Below are 27,731 nucleotides of genomic sequence, written 5' to 3'. Positions count from 1 at the left end.
AGGGATTCTAACGAAATACCTGCAAATTGTGAGCAGGTATAAGAAAAACAACATAAAACCTCACAGCCTATATTGCAAACAACATCAAGATACTAACGAATCTACTTTCGAGTCAAATAAATGATTAATAAATACATTTCTTAAGCATTTATAACATCTGTCTGTTAAACATTCCTCACTATTTGTTAGGTATTTCGTTAGAATGACCCTTTTTATTCATGCAGTTATAACTACTTTATAATGCATTTGTAAATTACTTATTAATCATTAATGAACACATTTATAAATGCTTTATAAAAGGTACCTTCATGTTATGTGTTACCAAAATATTGTGACAGCCCTAAGAAGTCAATGCTTACCGACATTCTTCAAAATATCTTCTTTTGTGTTCTGCAGAAGAAAGTCATACAGGATTCAGAACATGATCAAACCGTTTTCATTTTGGGGTGAACTATTTCTTTAAGGATGTGAGTATATGTTAATTTCTCTTTTTAATGTGCCAATGCAACATGCATTATCATATGAAGAACATGAGGAAACAAGTGTCGTGTCAAACCTCTTTCTCCGCTATATTACCATTAAACTGCTGGACATAAACACCATAAACACTTTATACATTAAATTCTACTTTCCTTTTTCTAGCTCCCATCCTGACACAACAGTTTTTTGTGGTAGTTGTCTCCGCTCTACCCCATACCCTTATTTTCAGTCCAGTAAGTGCCGAGTCTGCACTCGAGTTACGTTATGACAAGACGACATTCATCACATAACGAACTAATGTAAGCTGCAGGAAAACGCTCTAAACAGAAGCCATCTCAGCATCTCACTGACTGCTGGAGAGAATCTACGGTCTGGATTCTGCTCTGGACATGTTTTATTAATAACTAGCTATCTGTGCGGAGGATAAACCTGCAGAACGTGCCCTTACACGCAACCTCATGACAGAACGTTTACATGGACCAATGTGTCTCGTCTTAAGGTGCGAAACTAGAGACAGTGTTATGGGAAGCCCAGACATACAGTATATTGAGAGCTTCAGAGTCTATCTCTGGCACAGAGCGGGTTTTTAAACAGTCCACTTCTGCCCCCTAATGGAATATTACAAATATAAAAGGTTAAAGTAGAAGTGTATAAATAAAAACAGTAAGATACAAAAGTTTAGCAGTATTGTTAAGGGCTGCTTACACAATACAATGTGACCATAAGTATCCCCTAAAAAAGATCGGTCATTTTCTCACGTTGTTGAAATATGACCCTTTCTTTGCAACAATTGAAAGAAGAAATTTCTCAGTGGTTTTGTGTTAACACAATAGTATACTTTATTTCTAAGGACAGTAAGTAAATAGTTAGTCTCTGCTTACAGTTATATAGACAGTAACGTGTGAATAGGTGTTCAACATCATATCAGCTGCTATATTGTGTATGTACGCATGCTTTAATAGAATTCGCATTCAAATGGTCCGTTTAAAGTTACCAAGAAATCAAACAAGAACATTTGAATTGTTTTACACAGTGTTGCAGTGATTATTATAAATGATTTATCTGTGCACACCACAAATTTTTTAAAAATTAATTTGCACTTGTAATCTTATAATCAAATACATTAAGCTCTTCACCACATGACGTCAGCAAGAAAAAAGAGGTGGGACTATTATACTCACTGTCCAATGGCCAGGCATTTTGAGGCCGCCCCTCCAGGGCCAAATTGCAACAAACCAATCAAAAAGGAAAAGGCAAAATAAAGCCCCGCCCTACATTATTTTTAATTTCAGATGCCATTTCACTCGGATACACGTCACGATACGGAAAAGAAGATCGCAACTTCCGTTTCATGGTGACTTTAACCGAGTTAATTTAATAGAAGCCAAAATGTTCCCCTATCAACAAAACAAGTGCTTTCTATAATCACAATGACAACATTAAAAACAGCTTTAAAATTCATGTAAATGTTTGGAGTCTTGTATTTCTCATCTAAGCCAAAAACAATCACACAAAATCTTGTAAGTTAAGGTTTGCCATGTTGGCAGTGTCTGACCAGGCCGCATAGTCAGCTCCATCCATCTCAGACGCAAGAGCATTTCCTTGAGCTAAAGTGTGATTTGCTCCTCCAATAGTGACATTACATTCTGGACATTTGCTTTGTACCATCGCGCCTCCACAGTCACCAATGGCATACACGTGACCGTTGGGACATTTGTACCAGTGGCCTTTATTCAAACCGATGGCTTTGACAATCATTACTCTCTCGTCATCTGTGATGCCTAGACCACTACGTGGTAGTCTGGGGTCGATCTCCTCAAACATCCTCTTCACTGTAAGTTCTAGACCCTCAGAGAAGGGCAGCGTGTCCTCCAGGATCGCACGCAACTGTCTGATCTCTTTGTTGAGCTCGACTCCAAGAACCTTGAACTGAGACATCTGACAACGAACATTGAGCTCAGCCAGATGGGAGAGTCTCCTCAACTCATGTTCAAGATCGAACACTTGCTGGTTTGAAAATCTCTGGTTTCGATGCAGAAGAAATTTCAAGCCTTCGCCAATCCTCCTTGAGAACATGTCGCTGTTGTCTGGCGATGTACACTCTTTCTGCATCTTTACCAGCTTTCCAAACTTCTCAAGGAAGGTCATCAAGTTCTCAAGTTCCCACAGGCGCTGGAGTGAATTGTCAGTCTTGTCGAGCCATTGGTTAACCAAGGCACACTCTTCAGGAAGGTATTGTTTCAGATGAGTCTTTCCAACCAGTTGCAATCTGAGGTCATCCTGATGTTTCCTGATAACCGCTGGGAAACCGTTTATCTTCTCCTTAACCATCTCAATGGCTGCCAGGCTGCGGTTGATCTGAGTGCCATACCTAAGGTTTCTACGGATGGGAGTAAGACACCTGGGACAATTCTTGAGTTTGATGGCCCTTTGATCCAGGTTAGCCTCTTGGTCTTCATCAAGATTCATGTAACGGTCCATTCCTTTAGACTCAAACAGATGATTGCAGTCTTCTAGTTGAATGAAACATGCATCCGGTTCTTCCTCAGTGCCAAAGAAGATTTCCGTAACAGCATCTGCATGGCACACGCGACACTTGTCAGGACAAGGGTCTCCACACAGACCTATGCATCCATGTCCACAGGACAAGGTTTTGTTACAGGGAACAGAGCAAGGGGGTCGGTCACATGGTTCGTGACACAGTTTGTTACAGCTGTGGTGGGGGCACTGCCATGCACAGGGTTCTTTGCATGGGGTACAAGGAACACCGCAAGCCTTCTTGCAGATGCTGTGGATACAGCGGTTCTCACAGGGAAAGGAACAGGGTGGACAATCTCTTACGCAGGGCTCCTGACACTCGTGAGAACAAACGATGATACCTTGGCATTTATGAGCGCACCCTTCGTGTAAGCGACCTTGATAACATCTATGGCAAGTCCCTGGGCAGGGATGCCCACATTTCAGGGTAGTGCCACATTTAGCTCTACACTGTGGCTCCTTCTTGAGATCTCTGGAAATGAAGCATGGCTCATTCTGGGTGTGGCCACATTTCAGCTCTATGGGAACTTTCACCATGCACTGAGTTGTGCAAGATTCCCCGCACTTTGCTTTGCAGGGGTGACCGCATTTCAGGGTCATTTTGCAGGGCTCTTGACATACAAACGTCGCAGGGTCTTTGTGGCAGGGCACTTTCTGCATGTGCAGACAAGATGGTATCATCTTTTCTAAGGGTACCTGACATTTGCCACAGTCCTGGTAACAGAGGCGTAGACACGGGTGTCCGAGGTCACACAGGACCTTTGTGCATTTCTTGTTGCACTGGTACTTCTTATGTTCAGCGTCGTAGGGGTGGCACATACGTGTGCACACGTGTCCGCAGTCAAGACGATACTGGCAGGGCTGATCGCACCCACCCTCAGGGGCACTCTTGAAGTCTTCTGCACAGGAAACGAGTGTTTGTTTTTCTGGATGGTTAAAACAGCTCAGTGTCAAATCACGACCCACTTGACCGCTCTCTCTCAGAGTGTGAAGGATGTTGCTCCACAGCGGAACCGTCCCTAGCATGTCCATGTTCCCAATACAATAGAGAGCCATCTTGGCACGAGAGAGTGCCACACAAACTCGGTTTGGAATGTTCAGGAAACCAACCCTCTTTTCTAGGTTGCTGCGAACGAGGGACAATATGACAATGTCGTTCTCTTCCCCTTGATATTTGTCGACTACGTGGACCTTGACGCCAGAAAACTGTTGAGCGGTCATGAGCCTTCTCAGGCAGTAGAGCTGCCCGGTGTATGTGGTAAGAATGGTGATCTGGGAGGGCTTGTATTCTTGACACAGCAAATAGCGGCAAAGGGCGACCACAAAGCCAGCCTCGTGAGGGTTCTGGTGGCTCCGGCCATCTTTGATTTCCTCTTCAAGATGACGATGATCCACAAAGAAGATGTTCGTCAGGATCCCCTGCAGACCACATGTTGTCAGTTCCGAGTAGCAACAAATGACACAGGCAGGTCATTTAAATGTTCAGTTTGTGTAAATACACGTGTAACAGTAGATGTATTTGTACTCAAACGAAAGTGAACTCTATGTATTATAAAGATTTTAAATATGTTCTTTTTTATTCAAACCAGGAATGCATTTTATTTAAAACCGAGGTACATAATGAACCGAAAATCTTTTGTACCGATTAGACCTCGTCAATACATTTAAAATTCCTTACTTTAATGTTGTCATACTCCAGGACAGAGGGGTGATTTTCCAGTTCGGCGTAGATGTGAGGCGTCAAGAGTCGAGCAATGGATGGCCGCATGCGATGCTACAAATACACAACCGGAGAACAGAAAATAAGCAACTTTATGTGATATTGTTCAACAGATGATGCGATTAGAGTACATAAACTGACCTGGTAGTTGAGACGCTCGAATGGGAAACCCACTTTGATCAGTCTCTCAAACATAGATACCTCCAAATTAAAGTTTCTGGCAAGATCGTACACCGTTGCGCTTGGCCTCAGCTGTGCAGAAATAAATGCAAAAAGACATCTGGTGAGACATTTGAGCACCATATTGCAAGTTAAAATTTAATAATTTAAACTAATGTGTTGATAAATATAATTCAAACTGGAGTGTGTGATTGTTGATGTGCAGAACTGTCAAAGCATTCAATATGTTACCAAAAAACTGGTGGCCCTGGTTGTCTACAGATCTCCCTTCCTCCGATTACCTGTTGGTGATCTCCGATCAGTATGAGGTGCTGACAGGATTGACTGAGCGTGGTGATGGTATGAGCCTCCATCACCTCAGCAGCCTCCTCCACCACCACCAGTCTTGGTTTCAGCTCCTGCAGAGCTTGTCTGTATTTAGCCGCTCCTGTGGTCGTCATGCCGATGACCCGAGCCTCCTGAAGGACGCACAGATCCTCACGAAGACGAATTTCATTGAGGCGCTCAGCTGCCTCCTGATATATCTGCTCGGCTTGGAGAGCCTTGGTACGGAGGTCGATGCGATAGCGCAAAACCCAGAGACTAAAGGAGAAGAGACGAAAGTTGGAATCTGATTTATGGTAGATGGCTTTTATTTGACACCTGTCAGATTAATTATAAACACAATACAATTCAAATACATTTTTTTATTTAAATTTTTATAATAAAGCTTCACATCACATTTTTGTCATGAATCTGCCACATCAGTCATGTTTCTCTTGGTTAAGTGGCAGGATCAAAACAGAACCTCATGTTTAATGTGGAGAGAGGCAGTTATGGCCCTTATAGCCTTCCATACACTCTCTCCGGTCTCGGCTCTGTTCCCATCCTCTCGTCTCCTCGTTATTGATTCATGCCCTACACCTGTTCCCCTCTTGATTTGGTCCTTTATTTAATGCCCTGGTGTCTTCTGTCTTGTGCTGGTTCATTGTGGTTGTGTGGTGAGTTCATGTGTTTTGTTAGTCTAGTTTAGTGTATTTGTAGTTCTTGTAATGAGTTTAATTTTAGTCTTGTTTTAGTGTAGTTAGCCTTAGTCCTGTCTTGTCATGTTATTATATTGCCATGTTTTGTTTTGTTACCCCCTCGTGGGTTTTGTTTTTTCATTTTATTATTAAAGTCTCTGTTAACCCCTGTACTTTTTTAGATGTCATCTTAGTGAAGATCCACTGAGGAACCAGTGGTTGTATGCTGCTATCTAGTGGAGGAAAAGTGTCAGCGCTACAACGTGTGTGAGTGTGCGTGTGCCTGTGTGTGTCTATTACCGATACAATCTCCATCGGTCTTTCAGACAAAAGTTCCACACATTGGTTTCATGCTTCTCCTCTTCCTCGCTCATAACTGAAGACTTCATCAGTTCATTTTTGACCATTTGCTTCATTTTTCTCTTCTGGTGTCTTTGAAACTAAACATAAACACATTAACAGAATATGCATAAGGATCACAACACATGTCTTTAAGGTTATGAATTGCAGCATTAAAGGGATAGTTCCCCGAAAAATGAAAATGTTGTCATCATTAACTCTCATCCCCCATTAACAGAGTCAATGAGCGCTGTTTGATTGCTGACATTCTCCCAAATATCTTCCTTAGTGTTTAGCAAAACAACAACATTTATACAGGTTTGGAACAATCTGTGGGTGAGAAAATGAAAAGACTTTCCCTCTAACTCACATAACTTAGATGACACCACGTTCAAATACTAGAAGACATGCACCAGCCAATAAAGCACAACTGTATATTAATAAAAACCAATACCTGGAAACCCTCATCATCAGCTGCATGGTCCGGATGGTTCTCTGTATCATTGACGCTCATGGACAACATGAGCTCAGCCATAGCGTCGACCTCTGTATCTTTTTTCTTCTGCTGCTTACGTCCATTTCTTTCCTGGTACTCAGCATCCACCAGGATTCTCTCAGCCTGGATCAGATCGGCCTCTTCGTCAATGTCTAAAAGTTCCTCCTCCTCTTGTGTTTCATCTGAATCTGCTGCCTCTGAGAGAGAAAATACTGTCAACCTATCGAGATTTCACACAATTTATAACAACGTTAACCTAACTTTTTCTAGTTTAGACATACACAAACAACAAAGTCTTAATCGTGTTAACAGAGTCATTGGTTTTGTTGTTGTCATTAGGGTCTTACCCGCCCCACTGGTTTGCTGTGGTCTCTGTTGGAACATCGAGACTCCGAGGCTCAGCCATTCTGTTATGAATGAAGACTTCTTCCCCCTAAACCCATCCCACGTCTAAGCACAGAAAGACTTTTCAAATGACTGTACATTATCATTTAAACCTTTTAAATAAACAACAGTCCGAAAGAAACGCTCTCCAAATGTGGGTTTTAGGATGCAATGACATGTTTAAAATGATAGTCTTGTCTTTGTTAACATCAGAGAATACAGAATGACAAAAGAAGTGATTTGACAGTAGACTGACCGGCTGTAGAGACAGAGTTTCCCAATGATGAGATGAGATGTACTTTAATAGAAAATCTTCTTTCAAGACCCCACTTAAGATACATTGCAGCTGGGCGGACTGTCGCTTTAAGAGCTCCTCTGCATCCTTCATCTGAGTATAGATCTGAGGACAAAACAAGTCAGTAAAATTATAAGTAAAACATTTTCACAACAACTACTACATAAAATGGAAATAGATTGATAAAAAGATTCTATTCGTTTGTCAAAAATACTAACAACATAAATAGGAAAACGTATTGAAAGTAAAGAAAATATAGAAGACTATTAATTTATGAGGAGTCGTGTGATTTATAAAGAGCTGACCTCGTGGTGGGCTCTCCTAAGATGTGACGGCAAGCTTTTGCGGAAGTTTGCGGCTCTGGTGAGTTCCCTCAGAGTGAATTGCTTCAGGACCTCACTGTTACTCCGACCTCCAACTCTTACAATGCCCTCTTTTAAAAAGCTATGAATGCCTGGGAAAAAATAATAAACATGTCAGTTCATAGATAACGGATCGAAAAATATGGGCTTTAGTGGCAGAGTGTATATTGTGATTTTGTCAAACGATTTGATCGCCTGGTAACACAAAACTAAGCAATACAGACTCAATGAGCACATAAATCAGGATCAGTATCTGAATTTACCAGATAAACAATATATTTACGCCTATTTAAAAGCATACGGTGAAGTAAATGTGAATTCTTTCAAACATTTCTCTGATTACAGATCCCAATGATTGTCTTATGATAATGATTTATTTAGATTAAGCTGACGGTCGGATTTACAGGAAATGTCAGTTTGACCTTGTGACATGTAAAGTACATCAAGTAACCTGCAATCTTATGTTTCAAACAGAGATGGCGATAGAGAGGCAAAAGCTGTGGATTCCATCGGGCAATCCTTATTCTGTTTTAATATGCCCAACAAATTAAAAAAGCAAGAGAAATATAGCAATGTTTGTGCTGAACCTTCCAGAAACTGGTCCAGAGCGTGATTGGTATAGCAGACCACCAGCATCGGCCGACCACATGACCAGGCCCGATGGTTGTCTAATAACGCCCGAGCAATCTTCAGTCCAACATATGTCTTGCCTTTAAAGTAGGAAACAAACAGAATATCTTCCAGTACACTTTTACTGACACCATGATTAACTAAAGAGATTAAACTATAGATTAAATCTTTTTGCAATCTACAGTAGGTAGGATCCATTTAGCGGGGTGACTTGACTGAATTATGGGTAACTGTTAACAAATCCTTACCTGTGCCTGGTGGTCCCTGTATAATGGTTAGTTCATGGGTTAGGGCTAGATTTAGTGCTCGAAGCTGACTTTCATCAAGACCCATTTTCTCCTCATTAGGCCAGGCCTCGGGGGTAAGGGGGTTGAAGGGGGCAATCTTATCCTGTCCTTCTGCCGCGATGCTGGACAGATCGTACTTCTTTCCCTCCATCCGAAGGTAAGCTGGTGAATAAACCTCCGTACTGCATTCAACTATGTACCTGAGATGACAAACATAGGTATATAACTATTTTCTTCTTTTACTTTAAATCCGCTGTTCTAACATGTACATTACAGTCATCAGTGCAGCCCAGTAAGCATCATACATTAGTCCAACTCTAAACAAACCTTAAGTTTAAACCCTTGACTATCTTGCACATTTGTGCTACGGACATCAAAGACAGCTTTAATCACATCACCCATTGAGAGATGCGTTGAGGTGTACCTTTGAAAGGGAAGCTCATTCTCATTTTGCTCCTGGAGACCTTCGAGGACGTATCGGTAGGCCTCAAAGTAAGCGGTGGTCTCCACCATCAGAAAGGAGTGTGAGGGCTCGACTCTGGCCAGACTGGGTCTGCTGTCGGCTGAAAAACAAAGATCCACCTTTCCCTCCTTCAGTAGTTTAGGGTCCCGATTGTTCACAACAGCAAAAAGGAAAGTTTCAAAGTTGTCCATGGAGAGACAGACAAGAGATCCATAAATCAGCCGTTTTGAATTTTCCCACCGGACAAACTGTAAGGGAAGATAAGAATTACTGTACAAAACAAGGAACAATAATGGGAATCGAAGACTTTTGAAGTTTCAAAGTCAACAATTTCAAGAAGACTCCACAGAACCATAGCAATGCAGTCTTACCTTTAGATGTCGTGGGTCAAACTGCACTGTGTAGGCGATGCCTGTTGATGTGCAGAGAGGCACAACCAATCGTGTGTCTCTGTAGATTCTGATGTCATCAAAACGTTTGTTCTTCAGTGGGGCACCAATGTTCTCATTGCGCTGGCTTCTCAGAAGGTCCCGAATTCCCTCCCGCAGCGGCCTCACGAAATCTTCACGCAGAAGACGAAAATGTGTGTCAAGATAGATACGAGCGCTAGGGAAGCGCTGAGTGATTATGTTGGGCCTCAGGAAAGGATTGTGGTCTAGGTGAAACTCTTCAAGGGTTGGATAGATGCTCATGGTCTTATAGTCTTCCTCTCCAGGTGGAGTGTCCTCAGTAGCTGCTAGAAAGGAGTACTTATCCGACCGTAAGGTTCCCTCTCTTGACTTCTCCTCAAGGTGGTCCACCAAACCTTGGACCCTCTCCAAGCCTTCGTCAATGCTGTTGGGAATATCTACGCCAGAGGCACGTAACTGATTGACGGCTGGTTTCAGAAGAGCCACAACCATGGAGACAGATTGGACAGAGCTATATGGGAACATGTTGAGAACATCAGTGAGAAGACTGATGACGTTGCTCAAATGCCGGGGATACTCCTGCCTGCGAGCTGGAACGTTTTCTGACATTATTCCGGTCACATAGTATGGAAGTATGAAACGGAAAAACGCAGAGTTCTTGACCACGTTGGCTAAATGCATCACGATCTTGCGGTCATTTCTAGCCTGAAAAGCTGTGCAGAGAACCTGACAGACTACCTGAATCAATTTGTTGCCCATCGTCCTGTCGTCAAGCAGATTCTTGAGTCCCAAACTAGATGAAAGAGAGATGGCCACCTCAGAAGGTTCTTTATCCAGCAGTCCTTCAAATGTTTTGAACCCTATTCTGCGTACCTCAGGGGCGCCATCTCTTCCTCTCTCATGCCCACCTCTACCTCTCTGAGGTTCAGATGTACTTCCACTGGCTTGTTGGTTACTCCTGTCTAGAGCGTTCTGAGGGTCTTGGAAAATAAATGGGGACAAATTTTGTCGGCCCCTTGCGGTCGCAGTGCCAGTTCCAGTGTTTCTGGTTGTTCCCCCTTCACGATGACAAGACATGTGTTCTCTTCTGTCTCCTCTGCCTCGTCCACCTCTACTTCTACTTCGCCCCCCCTGCTCACCTTCTGTGCCACTGTTCGCTTTTCCACTCTCTTCTCCACCCCTTTGTGATCTACTTCCATCCCTTCGCCCACCTCCTCTGCCTCTTCCTCCACCTCCTCCATGACTGTCCCCTCTCCCTTCACCGCCCCCCCGCCAACCTCCTCTTCCTCCGCCGTCCCCCCGCCAACCTCCTCTCCCTCCGCCGTCCCCCCAACCACCTCCTCTCCCTCCGCCGTCCCCCCGACCACCTCCTCTCCCTCCGCCGTCCCCCCGACCACCTCCTCTCCCTCCGCCGTCCCCCCTCCCACCTCCTCTCCTTCCACCGTCCCCCCTCCCACCTCCTCTCCCTCCGTCGTCCCCCCACCCACCAACTCTCCCTCTGCCGTCCCCTCTCCCACCTCCTCTCCCTCCACCATCCTGTCGCCCACCTCCTCTTCCATCACCGTCCCCCCACCCACCTCCTCCTCCATTTGATGACCCACTCTCTTGCCTTCGACCAGCCCAAGAAGCATCTGTTAAACAAAATGGATTTGTGTGAGATGAGTACTGACAGTCTCAAAGGAAATGGAAAGAGCAGCAGAAGGAAACAGAACAAGCACCTCTTCGTTGCTGGACCCCTCCTCTTCCTGTCTGTTGTCCTCCTCTGCCTGTATTAAACATTTTTCAAAAAGTCTGTAGGGGAGAAATAATTTTGTGTTAATCATCATTGCACATGTGTATTGTTTTAGATGAATTAGAATTAGATGTGCTCCATAGTTTTTCTAACATTTTCAGTTTGTTTATTTTAAGTTTCTCAGAAACAATGTCCTTTTTTGACACACATACATGTATTTTTCCCATCTTTAAGAAAACGTGTAAACTAATTTTGTAGGTTTGTGCAAATATTAACAGATGGCTCATTATTTCGATAATAAATACATCCTCTAAGCATATATATTTTTCAAGTTCTGACTAAAAATGTCACATAAATAACGCTGGAATTGCCCATAATCTTAAACATTATCACATTTTAAAAATAAAATTGTTGCTGTTCATTGAAACAGTTTCTATTATTAAAAATCAATTAAGAAATTTTGAAGTGATGTTTACCCAAAAACTTAAAATTCTTAATATCTTTTCAATTTAAAGAAGTACCCATATAAGCCTTTATTCAGATATGCTCCCACAGTACTCACATTTAAATCCAGATATGTAAATTATGCAATGAATAGGCTTAGTTTATTCCAATGTAACATGAGCTGGAGAGGTCAGAAGCTTTTTAGGTGTTAAGTACTGTGAAATATAAATAAACCAAATTGTGTCGTTTTTACAAAGAACACGTTTTTCTATTCTGCTGAACAACTTTTATAGTTTTTCTATGTTAACACGCTCTAGACGGACGCGTTTTGCGTGCGCCTCAAGCAAAAAACGGCGTACACACAGCGCAGCTCATCAAGTCAGTGCCACAACAGCTGACCAATCAGAAGACTCCGCATGCGGGACGAGTGTCGTACGCTTTTGTTTACAGTAGCATCTTGTCATATGGCAATTTGTGATTTTTAGACCATCCCTGAGCGCTGGGTCGTGCGTTTTTAGACGCAAAGATACGTCCTCTGCGTATCCCTCCTAGTCTTGTGTATTTGTGCATAAGTGCAACACTATTCTGTAATGCCAGGGAGCCTTACCGTCCGTGCCCAGGGCACATCAAAGTCATAATCATGTAGTCCAAAACAAGTGGGAAGGTATCAAAACCAAGTATATTGAAAGTAAACGTATGCCATCGTACATACAGTATCCACAGCCTACATATACAATCACACAAACATACAACTTTTACATGCACTACATGGGTAACGTCAGGCCTACAGCACCGCACGAGCACAGTGTCCTTATAATGCATGAGGAGGTTCGTCAAATCATTATCACTTTCATTCTGACGCTCATGTTACACATATGTTTATATAACCTATACATATATATAGTCACATTTATATCAATAACACTCGAATAATATATATATATATATATATATATACCGAACATGTAAACACATCGGAGCAAGTTTTGCGTTATTTCTTTACGTGAACATTTAAGATAACACTGAATAACAGTGTTTACGCGCATTATATTACTACGTAGGCTGATACCGGAAATGACTCGACATGTCAGAAATAAACTTTTATTGCGGAATAACAGCTTAACGACTCTTCATATAAATGAATATAAATCCAGTTTGCATTTAATACTCACGGTGTTCTCTCGCGTGTTAAATGAGCGAGTCACCGGTCGCTTCCGGAGTTTAAATGCCGCCGTTGGGTTTCGTTTCTCGGGATCAGATGGTTTCATTCTGTCAGAACCGAAAGCGACCGAATGGAAAAAAACAACATCCGGCAACTGGGACGAGTCAACCCCGAAAAACTGCAAGTGGGTGGAGCTTAGGCCGCAAGTAGGCTGGACTTTCGTGAGGGGATTAGCATAGTTAGATACACTATTAAAAAAGACGTTTTCATTGTAGTTTAAAGTTTTGTTTTATCACAAAGGCATCAATTGAATATATAAGGGAAGGTTTTAGTCCACCTGTGAAGAAGCGCAGTTCATTGTATGGCCAGTGTTTGCTTTTGTGTGCAGGTCTGAAGCTGTGATGGGTCCCCAGTAAAGTGACTCTAGAGAATGATGGCCTTCTTTGAGTCTTCTTGTTAGAATCCCAATATACTACACCAACTGTGGATCAAAATCCTCTGGAGGTTTGGACAGCCCTCTAACGGCTTAAGTCAAGTCAGCTTTATTTATATAAGAAAACATTGACTATAAGCAAAACATGTAAGGTTATGAGTCAAAACACAGGTGAAATATCAGACACGCTATAAATTACTATATGCAGTGTTAATGAAATCAAACTATAAAATTCTAGCAGTCCCTCCGGCCAGGCAAATAGTATGCAAACGGTGGCGAGGAACCCAAAACTCAATTAGAGGAGAAAAATCAGTTTCCAGTTCGCTTCTGGCAAAAGCTGCAGCCTCTGCACAAGCTCGACAGCGCACAACAAGGCAAAATAATACAAAATAGATTTAAGATTATCATTAATAATCTAATGGCGGCTGAAACGAGAGTCGCACGTCAGTATCTAGAGATAAACTTATTTTAGATCAACTTTTGCTTTGTGGTTTATGGCTTGTGCTGTTTATTCTGATTGAAATGAACACATCATTTTTGATAACACCGTGAGCTTAATTCAGAGATCCTGGTGGAAAAAAACAGTACCAGAATTGACTGTTTACAGTTTTTATTCCAAAGGTTTATGTTGGGTTAGGAAAGATGGCTGTCGGAAGGCACGGTTTTGTTTCTTTATACATCAGTTGAGGCTTCACTTTCTTCTGAATCTGAAATAAAACAAATGACAGAAAATAAAAAACTAGAAACAAAAAGTATATTTTTAAATGACACATTTTTTAAATGCTAAAAACATTAAAGGTGTCTCTTTGCTCAAATGATGAGAAGGATGTTGTGCAGTTTTTTTAAAAACATGAATCTGTCATTCTCAAATACATCAATGCTAAAAAACTAAGAAATACTCAATCTTACTTTGCTTTGGATTTGAAGCGTCCTCCTTTCTTGTTCGGAATGCCAAGTCGCTTTCTGTCTTCGAATGAAGGTCTAGACAAAATAAACCCTCATCATTAGACAACAACACAAAGTTAGAGAGAATCTCTTCTAAAAATATCAAAAGAACAAACCCTGCTCTGTACTGCTTCAGCGCCTTCTTGCTCGTGTTTGTGAGCTCCTTGTCAAACACAGACTTCTTCCCAGATTTGTTTTTGTTTTGCTTCATAGCTAAAAACAAAACAGTAAACTGTTCAAATTCAAATACTATTTTGTGAAATAGAAGATGGTGATGTTTGGTTAAGCTGCGGTCGGAATAGCTGACCTTTCTTGACCGGCTCGTCTTCAGGAATTGCTCTCGCTCGCTTCGGTTTGCGGTCGCGTTTGGCTGTCCGTTCGGCGTACATCTGAGACTTCAGCATCTCAAACTGAGCTCTTTCTTCAGACTGGTGCACACACAACCACAGTTAAAACATTTTAAAAGCGAGCATCATTTAAGATCAAATTGTGCAAATGATACTGCGGAGGAAATTTGTCTGATTTCTGCAAACTAATGTAAGTATATGTATGCGTTTACTTCGACTAACACAAGCAGGAGATTGTAAGTGTCTGGTACAGAATGTTGATCTCGTTCATGTAGCAGAACAGAGGCCTACGTGAGGTTTCGGTAGAGGTCGAAGGACAAATAGTCAGTAGAATGAATAATGTCTTGTGTTATTAAGAAGGGAAGAAGTGCATGGCCTTGGAGCTGTAGATAAGAGTGAAACAAACTACGGTGTGAGGGAAATGAGACTGATGAGGGGTGGAGAAAGGAGAAGTAGGGGTTTTAGGATAGAATGCAAAACAATAAAATATTTTCAAAGACAAATCTTGGTCTCATCTCTCAGAAAAGTTTCCACAACAGATACATAGAGCTTCAGATCATGTTTTATTTCCTACAATCATACCGTGAGTGTTTTCTTCTTGCCCTGTTTCAGGAACTGCGCACGTTTCTTTTTGCCTCTCAACGCCAGATCAAAATCCTGCAAAGCCTTTGACACTATCAAAAAAGAACATGAAACATGAGATACTTTATAAAAACACCAACAGATGAGAAAATGTTACACATTTTATTAATACACAGCACTGATACAGTGTCAACGAAATCGACCAATCAGAATAAAGGATTCACAGCTGGTGTGGTATAACATAAAATAACGTCACTAGTGTACTCACTGCGATCTTTTTTCCGCTCCTCACGTGTTTGGAACCACGTCCTGGGAGCCTGTGTGTCATCCGTCTTCTCTGTTAATTTCCTCTGAGCGGAGCTGATCTGAACCCAGATGGAGAGGATAGTTATTATAGAAATTATGACTTCTAACTTACAAAAATATCGATCGGAATCGAACCTGTGCTTCAGAGCGTGTCATTTCCTTCTCCTCCACCTCCAACTGCAACACGGCGTACACGTCCTTCTCCAGCTTCTCGATGAGATCGCGAAATTTCAAAATCACCTCTGTACAATTTACAAAAACACACAGTTGGATTCTGACGTCATATCTGAATCTGCTGTAGAGACGTCACAGATGTGTAGTGGTTGTACCTTGAGGAAGCACTCGAGCTTTGACCGGGGTTTTGGCTTTCTTCACGATGTCTTTAAGCATCTTTCGTTCCGTCTCGCCCACCAGAGACACAGATCGACCCACCTTCCCCGCACGAGCCGTTCGTCCGACCCGATGCACGTAATGCTTCACTGTGTTGGGCATGGTGAAGTTTATTACCTAAAAACACAAAAAAAATTAAGTTAATGGACGTTTTGTGTTAATTTAGTGTTTAGATAAAAACAATATGAATTATATTTATTCTTCATAAATAATATGAATAGTTTTTTACTTTACCCTCTACCTAGCACTTCATTTTAATACCCCTTTATTGTTTTATACTATTATAGATGTTGTATGTTTTTTATTTATGTATAATGCTTTGACAACATTGTATCTAAACAAAATCATGTCTTAAAGTACCTTTAAATTAAAAACAGAATATAGCTTAAATGCTTCTGAACTTACAGTTTTAACCCCATCTATATCCAGACCTCGAGCGGCAACATCTGTTGCCACCAAAATATCGATCTGTTCATCCTTGAAACGCCTGAAACATAAAATGTATTCACGGTCATGGGGTAACAGAACAGATGAAGCTAAAAAATTTGAATTACATTTACACTTTTTTAGGAAATGACAGTAAAAAAATAAATATAAATAAATTGACAAAAGTACCTCAGACTCTCCAATCGCTGTGTCTGCGACAGGTTCCCGTGAAGCTCTCCGACCTTTAACCCCATCAGACCCAACAGGATGTGCATGCGATGAGCCTGTTTCTTAGTCTGCGTGAAGACCATCACATGGTCCTGAAACGTTCTGGTGAGGAGAGCTGTAGATATATATACAATGAATTACAAACGTTTATTTGATGACATGGACTTAAAACATTTTGTTCTTGTTCCAACAGCGAGGAAAGAAAGAATAAACGCGGTACCTGCAACAATGGCCTCTCTATCCCCTTCTCTAGACTGTCTTATCCTGACAAACTCCTGTCTGAGATACGGCGCCACATCTGTGTTACTGTTCACGAAGATTCTCACAGGCTGTTTCAAGGACACAGAGGCCAAATCCTTCACCTAGAACACAACAAGATATTCAGAATTCACATCTGCGAGCTGCACTGGGACATAAAGCACACGTGAAGCTCCGTCTGACGTTACCTCTTCACTCATGGTGGCCGAGAAGAGCATCGTCTGCCTCTGATACGAACACATCCGGATGATCTCCTTCATCTGCTCTTCAAAGTATTCGTCCAGCATTCTGAGAGAAAGAGAAACAGAGGAGCGCTTAAGCAGAAGCCATATGAAGCTTCAGGAAGTGATGTCACAGCAAAGAACGTCTCGCACCTGTCTGCTTCATCCAGGATGAGGATTTCGATCTCGCTCAGCTGGAAAGACGGCGTGTTGTGCAAGTGGTCGATCAATCGTCCCGGCGTGGCGATCAGGACGTCAGGTCCCGCCCTCAGCGCCGCCTCCTGAGACTTCAGGTCCAACCCACCTGACGAAAGCAACAAGTTGAGTCCAAACACGCCAACTAAAGCGCTTAACTACACACATCAACATTCAAGCTTAACAAATGAGCGGATGGAATGTTTTGCAAACACCGAACAGCTGGTAACGTGAAGGGCTCTCTTCACACATCAGAGACAAGAAATGAGACAACAGAGATGCTCTTACCGACCGCCAGGCACGTGGTGACGCTGGTGAACTGGGCCAGCTGACGGGCTACAGTGTGCACCTGGATGCCCAACTCTCTGGTTGGCACTAAAACCAGCACACGTGTCACCTGTGTCTCTTTCGGTTTGTAGATCAGACGCTCAAGAACTGGCAACATAAACGCTGCTGTCTTACCTGTGAGAGAAAGAGAGAGAGTTAAATAAATCCTTGCGCGACTCAGACTAGTGGATGGAGCATGATGTCATGTTTTTCACAAATTCCCCAAACAAATACAAAGATTTTTTTATTTGACACATGCTGCAATCTGCATACTATCAGACTGTCAGTATGTCCCAAATGATAGTATGCTGAAATGAGTGTTCTCAAAGTACTTAAGATGGTCTACTGCAGGGGTCTTCAACTACTTTTCTTTGAGCGCCAGATTCCAAAATTATAAATATGATGCGGGCCAGTTTTTTACCATATCATCATTTCTTCTTTTATTTTGTATTTCTGTTATTTTTAGCATTTTGTTCCTTTTATAAATGTTTTGTTGCTGTTTCTAATAGGTCATATAATGGTCATATTTATGAAGGTAGGCCTGTTTGAAGCACTATTACAGCATCTTTGGGTAAATTATAATCGTATTCAATTCACCACCATCAACTCAATCCGCTTGAAACTTTAAACGCTAAATATTTTTTATATTTATATAAAAATAAATGTTCCAATAAATATATTAAGGTGGAGTATGCCTTAAGCAATCACAGTCATCATGAATCCGTGCAGACGGTGTGTGACTGTCATTAATCACAGACAGATGTTTGATTCTCACCGGTTCCTGTGGCGGCACATGCGCAGAGGTCTTTACCCATCAGCCCCACGGGTACACAGGCCTTCTGAATGGGAGTGGGCTGCTTAAAACCCATCACTGTGATGGCCTGAACAAACAAAAAGAAAACACAGTGAAACTCATTCGTTCAGAACTTTGTGTGTCACGTATGCAGCTCAACACGTATCAATGTTTTAAAGATTGTGTGTGCAGTCTCACCTTCAGTAACGGTCTGGAGAGATTCATGTCCTGGAATGTGAGGTTTTCATCATACAGAGATGCGTCTTCAAAGAACGTTTCAAGCTATAAGTGATAAAAATATGTAAATTACATAACATCAAAAAATAAGAGAACTGTATCAGTTTTAGTAAAACAATATCATCTTAAGACAACTGGTGTCACACTTACTGTATCTGCAGCTTTATTTTTGCCTTTCTTTGGTTTTTCTTTCAAAGTGTCTAGAGAGTGAGTGAGAGAGAGAGAGAGAGAGAGAGAGACAGAGAGACAGAGAGAGACAGAGAGAGACAGAGAGAGAGAGCGAGAGAGCGAGAGAATATTTAAGTAGATAAACATTCTTGTTTGTGACTACAGATTGTATTGATCAAAAATAACATTGTATTCTTAGATAAAAGATTATTTAACACTGTTTACATTAAACAGAAACTATTTGAAAACTCGCCATTTGCAGATTACAATAAGCGTTCTTCAATGTATCTTTTAAAATTGTCAACAAACATTGATATAATTCTAAAGTGGAAGACTCAAATATTTACATTTATGAGAGCATTCGCTCACATCCAAAATGTGTGATATTAACACATACCTGCTTTCTTAAGGACCGCTTCATCACCTGATGAGAACTCATCCTCCTCGACATCATCATCATCATCATCTTCATCATTTTCATTATCGTCTCCCTCATCATCATCCTCTTCTTTTTCATCATCATCTTTCTCTTTAGAAGCAACAGCTTCTATTTTTTTATTGTCTTTCTGATTTTTCTCCTACACACACATTAACACACAGGCATGACTTTAAATATTTCACACACTGAATTATAATCCCATTGAAAATACATCGCACATGGTCTTACCTCGATTTTACGTTTTTTCCGCACTTTCTCAATCTTTTCGTCCAGTGTTGTGGGGGCTTTCTTAAAAACCAAACGGAAGGAGCAAAGGGTCAACATGAGCAACAGTGAACACTGATTTCTTTTATTTTTAACTTCAATCTAGCTCTCGTGATATGAGGCAAGAAGTCCTCACCCTCTTCTTCAGCTGAGCCATAACATCTGCCATGATCCAGTCATCACTGTACAGACCATCTCGCTCTCCAAACTCAAAACCTGCAGAGAAGTCACCAGCGCCTTGACCCTTTAAAGCTCGCCTCTCTTTACTCAACACTATCGGCTCATCCTGCAGAGAAATACAATAAACCACAGCACACTGCGTTTAACACTTGACATAAAACGGACATCCTATTATACTGTCATATTTTCATAGAACATACCTACTGTAACATTTTTTCATAACTGTATAATATTTTCTCATATTGTATTCTGTATTTATTCTAACTGTATATCCTGCACTTGCTAATTGCACTTCTGGTTTGACCTAAACTACATTTCGTTACACTGTACTTATATATGTGTAATGACAATAAAGTTGAATCTATATCTATCTAAGAGAAAACGTTGGATTTTACAAATCCAGGAAAAGGACTTTGTTGGTTTGTCTATTATCAGTTAACACCTAAAGCAAGAGACAGATACAAAGATGGGTTTATTCGATGCTCAGTTTGACTTCATAACTGGAAACAGATTTTTCAGGTGTTATTATACCAAACATAGACAATAGAAATTGACTGTTTTACAATCCTGCGATTATTTTGAGATTGAAACATCAATATGTCCTTGAGACATAAGACCAGACAACAAATGTAATGTAGATTGAATACAAACTAAAGAAGAATGAATAAAGAATAAAAAAGAATTGCTCACACCAATTGACGACTGGACTTACAACGTATTATTACACAAGACACATAAACATGAAAGTAATGCAGCTGTGCAAAAACACAGTGGCCTGTCACATGTTTCACAAAAATAAAACACTTTCATTAACGTAGATTCACTTACGGCTTCATTATCAGACGCTGAGTCTGATTCCTCTGGCACGTCATCGTTATCATCAATAGTTCTGATCAGATCATCGGAAAACATGTTTGTCTTTTCAGATTAAAACCACAGGAGAATCATTTAAGGAAATCCTACAGCGAAATAATACAAAAAACATGAACGCTGGTGCTCACAGAGACCTCACACACGTGCACAAACACACACGTGCGTAATGCGGAAGTGCGTCATTCTCGCTCTACGGCATGAGCGTGATAAGGTCACGGCGCCAACTAGAGGCGAGGAAGACGGTATTACTAAACTAAAACTTCCTGTTTTAGCTCAAAACAAACACGCTACTGAATTAAATATATTCAAATTGAACTATTAAATAGCAGATCAGCAAGCCTTTGTCCAGGTTATAGAAAATTAAGCTTATCTAAACTATAAAACATGACTTTGGAACCATGTTGTGAGTAAATAAAATACAGAGACCCATGTTTAAGCATCTATAGTGCAGTCACACTTAATGATTTGTAGAAATGCCCTCTTGTCTTTTTTATCAAGAAACTTCTTGAGCTGTCTTATTCAAGGTCACTTCGCATGCAGATTTCTTGTGCAGCGTTTTTAAGGCCAGCTTCTCGATTTTAAACCATTAAAAACTTAATTAACTAGACAATTTTGATCAAATGGTCTGTAAGGTCAAGCACTACATTTGACTAAGTGACCCAAAACTTTAATTAGCAGAGTGCATCTGAGAGGCTCCTAATGCTCAGACATACAACTTGCTAGAATGTTTTGTATTATGCTGGTGATAAAAACATGTTTGACTTCATCTTGGTTCAATTTTATTAATTAAAATCAATGGAACATTCATTCTTAATGCACCTGTGGATTTCCGACTACATGACATTCCACATTAGTCAAATCAGCACATCAGTCTCAGACAAAACACCATAGCATTTTAAAACATATTGTCCTTAAGACACTTTATTAAAAAAAAAATATGAAATTAACTTGAAACTATACAACAACTTGCAGCCAAGACTTCCTATACAAGGAAAATAGTCCAAACACCCATATCCAGTGAAGAGATTTAAGGTCTGGGTGGACGCATTCCTAGAGGAGGTGGTCCTGGAAAAACATAGAAACAGTCAAGTCAATGTCACAACAAAACAGTTAAGCAGCCAGTCAAGATTCACTAAAAATAGGCCTTACCTCTCATTCCAGGTGGTGGCGGCCTCATGCCAGGAGGGGGCATACCCATTGGTGCACCACGGCCGGGAGGCATTCCCATCGGCGGTCCCATGGGTGGCCGCATGCCTGGAGGAGGTCCCATCATACCTGCAGCAGAGCAGAAACACAACAACCAGGGTGAATAATTGCTCAAATAAAACTGGATCTTTGTGCTTGACAAACAAGCCATGTGACACTGAGCTCAGCGTAATCCTGCTTCAAAAGTTTTCCTCATCAGGTTCAGAAAACATGACATCATCACAGCTGCAGAATCAGCACAGCTACTCAAACCATATCAACAAACCAAAACAGCGGATGGTTACCTGGGGGAGGTGCTCCTCTGCCCATTGGTGGAGGGGGTCCACCTCGGCCGGGCGGGTATTGTGTGGGGGCACCAGCTATACTGGCACCTGCGGCAACAGCTCCCACTGTGCCTCTTCCCTGAGGGGTCATGACCTAAGCAAAGCATGTGAAATGTTTGTCGAAGGCTTTTCAATAGCATTTTAGGCACAATGACATCAGGTCCAATAAACTAGGACAGGGGAATTGAAAAACTGAACCCACCTGTTGTGATGGACCACCAACTCCTCTAACAGGGCCGGCCAGACCTGCGGGAGCCTGTGCCATTGGAGCTCCGGCTGGCACGCCTCTACCTGCAGCCCTGCCAACACCTGGACCTCCAGCCACTCCTGCCAGGGGTACGCGGGCAATGCCAGTCTGTAATGAGAAAAGGATCAGACAATCAAGTCTTCATATAAAAATGCAATACGACAAGCACAATGATTCAATGCAAACTCACATCTTTGGGTGGAGGCCCTTCAACAGTCATAGAAACTAGATTCTCTCCTCTAAGCAAAACCAATCCCAACACCCTCTTCTCTTCACGCTCGGGCTGCTTGGAGTTCTTGGGTCTGTGAAGCAACATAACCAAAATTATAAACATATTCTGATTCACAGATTCTCAAGACTAGTTCGTTTTGAGAAGGGCTCACTTGATCTTTCTGAACTCGTCACAGTCACACAAGATCAGGTTCATGTGTTTGTCGAAGGCTTTGAACGTGCCAATGAATATTCGCCCGTCCTGCAGGATACAGCGCATCCGGAAGTCGATGTGCTGCAACATCTTACTGCTCTTTCCGACCGTCTGAAAAACAAAAGATAAAAATAAAGCTATAAAAATACAGCCCACATCATGATGAATACACTCATACAGTATTTGTACCTTTACTTTACAGGCAACATTATTTAACGGACTTCGTTTTTAGGGATATGAATGTTTTAGAACTTGTAGCTTAATATGAGCACATATCCATTGTTCCGGAAATCCCAAACAACACTTCAATTCTCACAGGCTAAGAGTGATACAGCTAACGTAAACAACAGACATTTACACAAAAGATAGAACACATCAAAACTTGTTTAAGTCATAACCAGTATTGAAAACAAATAAAATCACGCAAGTCAAAAGATTAAACAGGAGTTTTCGCATTAACTGCAGACGACCGTCGGTGAACATTAGCATTAGCATTCAGGACTACTTTACTCCAAAGAATGATTGATTTCTATATTTTGCTTTTCACACAAATCTTGTATTTCACCAGATTACTTTTATACTGTAATTTACGATTTGAGGTTTTCTATTTTACGAATGCAAACCGAATTTGAGTCGATTACGATTCACGCAGCTAAAACGTAACGAAAACGTTGGATTTTATCATGAATAAACAACATAATTATGACTAGAATCGCTTAATATGATCTAGATGAGTAAAATAATCAAGTCTTACCATGATTACTGTAAGGATGGCTCCGATTTTACACGGATTCTGCCAAACAAGTTTTAAAAATTGACCCGCGAAGCTGCGCTGAGTCTTCTTTATTGAGGGCGAAGCGGAAGAAAGTGCGTAGCGAGAAACAGTCCGACCGGAAACAGCAAATATAAAACAAAGGTCCTTTTGTGCTGCGGGTCTTTCCCTTTTCAGAATCAGAAATTCATTTATTAACACTATTTACTGACCTTAATATTTAACCTTAATATTAAATGTTTTATAGTTGTTGGAATAATCACAACACTTTCCTCCAAATACACGCAGTACGAAATCTATCTTTAGTGTCATATTAAATCTGTTGAACAACACAATGCCATTAATACGTTAAATTGACTTTTCAAAGTTTTTCTAACCTTAACAATGAACACAAAGACAAGCAGAAACACTTTTTGCACATTTTTATTTCTTCAGCTGAGAATATTTAATTAATATAATTTTTATAGTAATCATCCAACTGTACACATTTGCTTAAGAAAAAAATAAATATAATTCAAATAATGAATCCCAGCCTATTAAATGTGAATATGTTAGAGATCACAGGCTAATTGTTACATGATATATAGTGTTAAGAAAATAAAGAGGTAAGCCATCCATCTGGCCATATTTATAGCTACAAAATGCTTTAAGAATGACAGCACAACTTTAAATGTGGGTGCTTTAGCTGACAGTGTCTATATCGTCTTTTATTCATCTGTCAGGATACTTTCAACTTCAGCATTAATACAATGACGGCCCTTTAAAAGCAGTTAAAAGATGTCAAATGAAATGCCTGTAATAACAGACAACGGTCAATAACACTTAATGATATTCTGTATCACAACAGACAACAGATCTATTTTCATTTGATATGTGCACTGAAAAAAATTACTTTTAGAATGAATTTAATATAATCCTTGTAACAATTTGCACGAAATTGTCAAGTGGTATAATTCAAGTACAATTTATTAACCAAAATCAAGTAAATTCTTCTTATTAAATACATGAGTCTAACTCAAACTTCACAGTTCACTTTCATATTGAAATGCACTATTATTTAACAACATAGATGATCAAGAAAGAAGAGACTGTGGTCTCTGAACTGTAGCACATTAGCACAGTTACTGCTCAATAAATGAAATAACTCACATAACTAATATCATCCTCCCTCAGCCTACAGGCACAAGCAACGCTCTTCTGAACAATGACCCAAACTTAAAAATAATGGCAAAGCGCTCCTATATCTCAAATAAATCAACACAAAACAGGAACAAGTCTTTCATCTTACTTGAAAATTAATCTTCTATAGTGCAGTCAGACACAAAGCATGCTGGGAACTATAGATCAACTGCAAAATAAGTTATCTACAAAAATTATGTAATCTCAACACAAAGAACGTAAACTTAATTTGACCAATCAAAATGGGTTTAACGTGACACAATTGAGTTGGATTTATTTAATAATTTGTTCAATTAAAATTTCATTCAAAGCGACCAAAATTTGTAGATTTTATTCCCAAAATGCTGTTATTTAAAAAATGTTTTGTTAAAAACAGTAACACAGTTATATTAAGTATATTTAAATAATTTATTTTCATGAAATCTACTAAGGCACAAAATATTTTTTCAGTGTGCACATTAATTTAATCATGTATAAGGTGTTTTGGAACTAATTTATCGTCAAGCGACTGAAGTATTCACGTACACCCCTCAATGGGTCTGATCTTTATGGTTTGTTTAAATTCTCTGTGTGTCATATTAAAATGTAAGATTTATCAGTTAATCTGAAGCCTTATCAAAATCAAAACCATTTGTTTGAGGCATTTGATAATTTTTGTATTTGCATTTTATCTGACACTTTTTGTACGAGTTATTATATACAAGCGTACATTAATGGATCACAGTTTGATAATATAATATCTTCGTCATTTCACAGCTGCACACAAAGCCATTTTACTTCCACACAAATGTTCAAACTGAGAACAAAGATATGGATCTTTGCTATATGTAATGCACACGAACAGATAAGATCAATGTATAAATACTTAGACATTTCTGCAATTACATTGACTTGCATTACAATTTGAACAAATAAAAAACAAATGAATCATTCCACAGTGCTACATTTATTCCTTAGCATAGCTAATGCTTTCACTAATGGACCATTTTATCTTTAGCCCGACGGCTCAATCACACCAACAAACTGGAGTACGAGTTCGTGCATTCCCATCGGTGGCCGCATGCCTGGAGGAGGTCCCATCATGCCTGCAGCAGAGCAGAAAAACACAACAACCAGGGTGAATAATTGCTCAAATAAAACTGGATCTTTGTGCTTGACAAACAAGCCATGTGACACTGAGCTCAGCGTAATCCTGCTTCAAAAGTTTTCCTCATCAGGTTCAGAAAACATGACATCATCACAGCTGCAGAATCAGCACAGCTACTCAAACCATATCAACAAACCAAAACAGCGGATGGTTACCTGGGGGAGGTGCTCCTCTGCCCATTGGTGGAGGGGGTCCACCTCGGCCGGGCGGGTATTGTGTGGGGGCACCAGCTATACTGGCACCTGCGGCAACAGCTCCCACTGTGCCTCTTCCCTGAGGGGTCATGACCTAAGCAAAGCATGTGACATGTTTGTCGAAGGCTTAGAACATGCCGATAAATATTCGCCTGTCCTGCAGGATACAGCGCATCCGGACGTCGATCAAGTGAATTTCACTCGTGAATAAACAGATTTTGTGTGAATGCTCGAAGAGTGATACAGCTAACGTAAAAACAAACATTAACATCAAAAGCCATTACACCATAACTTGTTCAAGTCATAAGCAGTATTGAAAACAAAAATCACAAAAAGTAAAAGATTAAACTGAAGTTTTATCTATAAACTGCAGACGACCGTCGCTGACATTAATTCAGAATGACTTCAATCAAAGAATGATTGATTTCTATATTTTGCTTTTCACTTAAAACCCATTACACCAGATTACGTGTATCCTGAAATTCACGATATGCAGTTTTCTATTTGCGAATGCAAAATGAATTTGTGTCGATAACCATTTACGCAGGAAAAACGTAACGAAAACATTGGCCGTTTACCGCAACGTCATTAAATAAACAACAGAAATATTACAATCACTTAATACAACATAGACGAGTAAAATGTTTTACCATGATTACTGTTAGGACGGCTCCAATTTACTCTGATTCTGCCAAACAAGAGATTCAAGGTCTGGGTGGACGCATTCCTAGAGGAGGTGGTCCTGGAAAAACACAGAAACTATCAAGTCAATGTCACAACAAAACAGTTAAGCAGCCAGTCAAGATTCACTAAAAATAGGCCTTACCTCTCATTCCAGGAGGGGGCGGTCTCATGCCAGGAGGGGGCATACCCATTGGTGCACCACGGCCGGGAGGCATTCCCATCGGCGGTCCCATGGGTGGCCGCATGCCTGGAGGAGGTCCCATCATGCCTGCAGCAGAGCAGAAACACAACAACCAGGGTGAATAATTGCTCAAATAAAACTGGATCTTTGTGCTTGACAAACAAGCCATGTGACACTGAGCTCAGCGTAATCCTGCTTCAAAAGTTTCCTCATCAGGTTCAGAAAACATGACATCATCACAGCTGGAGAATCAGCACAGCTACTCAAACCATATCAACAAACCAAAACAGCAGATGGTTACCTGGGGGAGGTGCTCCTCTGCCCATTGGAGATTAAACAGGAGGTTTGTTTTCTATGAGCTGCAGACGAACGTCGGTATATGTTAGCATTAGCATCAAGCATGACTGAACTCAAGAATGTAAGCAATTCTATATTTAGCTTTTCACTCAAATCTTGCATTTCACCAGATTACGTGTTTACTGTAATTCACGATTTGCAGTTTTTTTAAGTTTTACGAATGCAAACAGAATTTGACTAGATTTCGATTCACGCAGCTAGAACGTGACGAAAACGTTGGACTTTATCGCAACGTCATGAATAAACAACATACACATGACTAATATAATCTAGAAGAGTAAAATAATCATGATTACTGTAAAGATGGTTCCGATATTACACGGATTCTGCCAAACAAGACCCGCTGAGTCTTCTTGATTGGAGGCGAAGCGGAAGAAGGGAGTAGCTACTAGCTGCAGAGCTCTCTTATAGCTCTTGTCCAGCGAGGAGGAGCTACGCGTCCAGCGAGGAGGAGCTTCGCGTCCAGCGAGGAGGAGCTACCC

The 27,731-nt window shown here is 40.7% G+C and overlaps 3 protein-coding genes and 1 long non-coding RNA gene across 4 annotated transcripts; all 4 read right to left on the bottom strand.

Moving 5' to 3' along the window:
- Nucleotides 1-499: 499 nt before the first annotated feature.
- Nucleotides 500-10,818, bottom strand: znfx1 (zinc finger, NFX1-type containing 1). Its single transcript, XM_079461302.1, has 13 exons — nt 9,547-10,818; nt 9,137-9,423; nt 8,674-8,912; nt 8,383-8,505; nt 7,739-7,887; nt 7,395-7,538; nt 7,102-7,204; nt 6,713-6,951; nt 6,220-6,359; nt 5,200-5,500; nt 4,880-4,990; nt 4,697-4,792; nt 500-4,437 (listed from the first exon to the last, which is right to left on the bottom strand). Exons 1-13 carry the CDS (start codon nt 10,660-10,662, stop codon nt 1,987-1,989), a joined length of 5,499 nt encoding a protein of 1,832 aa, XP_079317428.1. The 5' UTR covers nt 10,663-10,818; the 3' UTR covers nt 500-1,986.
- Nucleotides 10,819-13,443: 2,625 nt separating this feature from the next.
- Nucleotides 13,444-20,754, bottom strand: ddx27 (DEAD (Asp-Glu-Ala-Asp) box polypeptide 27). The gene is made up of 21 exons (XM_079459591.1): nt 20,491-20,754; nt 19,619-19,768; nt 19,447-19,506; nt 19,177-19,357; nt 18,762-18,811; nt 18,573-18,656; nt 18,357-18,462; nt 17,543-17,716; nt 17,213-17,363; nt 17,027-17,126; nt 16,801-16,942; nt 16,542-16,695; nt 16,332-16,413; nt 15,866-16,043; nt 15,672-15,778; nt 15,499-15,595; nt 15,231-15,322; nt 14,609-14,729; nt 14,418-14,514; nt 14,266-14,337; nt 13,444-14,063 (listed from the first exon to the last, which is right to left on the bottom strand). The coding sequence occupies exons 1-21, from the start codon at nt 20,572-20,574 to the stop codon at nt 14,048-14,050; spliced, it is 2,298 nt and encodes a 765-aa protein (XP_079315717.1). The 5' UTR covers nt 20,575-20,754; the 3' UTR covers nt 13,444-14,047.
- A 671-nt stretch (nt 20,755-21,425) lies between these two features.
- snrpb (small nuclear ribonucleoprotein polypeptides B and B1) lies at nt 21,426-23,671 on the bottom strand. The gene is made up of 7 exons (XM_079459592.1): nt 23,490-23,671; nt 22,695-22,846; nt 22,502-22,613; nt 22,267-22,419; nt 22,026-22,158; nt 21,685-21,810; nt 21,426-21,600 (listed from the first exon to the last, which is right to left on the bottom strand). Exons 1-7 carry the CDS (start codon nt 23,490-23,492, stop codon nt 21,563-21,565), a joined length of 717 nt encoding a protein of 238 aa, XP_079315718.1. The 5' UTR covers nt 23,493-23,671; the 3' UTR covers nt 21,426-21,562.
- Nucleotides 23,672-23,917: 246 nt separating this feature from the next.
- LOC306896969 lies at nt 23,918-27,630 on the bottom strand. The gene is made up of 6 exons (XR_013786971.1): nt 27,546-27,630; nt 27,194-27,251; nt 26,854-26,979; nt 26,678-26,769; nt 25,989-26,121; nt 23,918-25,771 (listed from the first exon to the last, which is right to left on the bottom strand). It is a non-coding gene; the product is annotated as an uncharacterized lncRNA (long non-coding RNA).
- Between the last annotated feature and the right edge of the window lie 101 nt (nt 27,631-27,731).

This window comes from Barbatula barbatula (genome assembly GCF_947034865.1).
Source record: "Barbatula barbatula genome assembly, chromosome: 7".
Lineage (NCBI taxonomy): Eukaryota > Metazoa > Chordata > Actinopteri > Cypriniformes > Nemacheilidae > Barbatula > Barbatula barbatula.
The sequence above is the reverse complement of the archived record's forward strand: the minus strand, read 5'-3'. Positions and strand labels throughout refer to the sequence as shown.

Excerpts from the sequence above, each read along its gene's own strand:
- znfx1 (XM_079461302.1), bottom strand. The coding sequence starts at position 10,662 with ATGTCTTGTCATCGTGAAGGGGGAACAACCAGAAACACTGGAACTGGC. Across the intron at positions 9,424-9,546 it reads TTGACCCACGACATCTAAAG|TTTGTCCGGTGGGAAAATTC; the intron begins GTAAGACTGCAT and ends CTTCCCTTACAG. Across the intron at positions 7,539-7,738 it reads TTAGGAGAGCCCACCACGAG|ATCTATACTCAGATGAAGGA; the intron begins GTCAGCTCTTTA and ends TTTTGTCCTCAG.
- snrpb (XM_079459592.1), bottom strand. Across the intron at positions 22,614-22,694 it reads GACGAGTTCAGAAAGATCAA|ACCCAAGAACTCCAAGCAGC; the intron begins GTGAGCCCTTCT and ends GTTGCTTCACAG. Across the intron at positions 21,811-22,025 it reads CAGAGGAGCACCTCCCCCAG|GTATGATGGGACCTCCTCCA; the intron begins GTAACCATCCGC and ends GCTCTGCTGCAG.
- ddx27 (XM_079459591.1), bottom strand. The coding sequence starts at position 20,574 with ATGTTTTCCGATGATCTGATCAGAACTATTGATGATAACGATGACGTG. Across the intron at positions 19,769-20,490 it reads CAGCGTCTGATAATGAAGCC|GATGAGCCGATAGTGTTGAG; the intron begins GTAAGTGAATCT and ends ATTTCTCTGCAG. Across the intron at positions 14,515-14,608 it reads AGACGAGCCGGTCAAGAAAG|CTATGAAGCAAAACAAAAAC; the intron begins GTCAGCTATTCC and ends TTTTGTTTTTAG.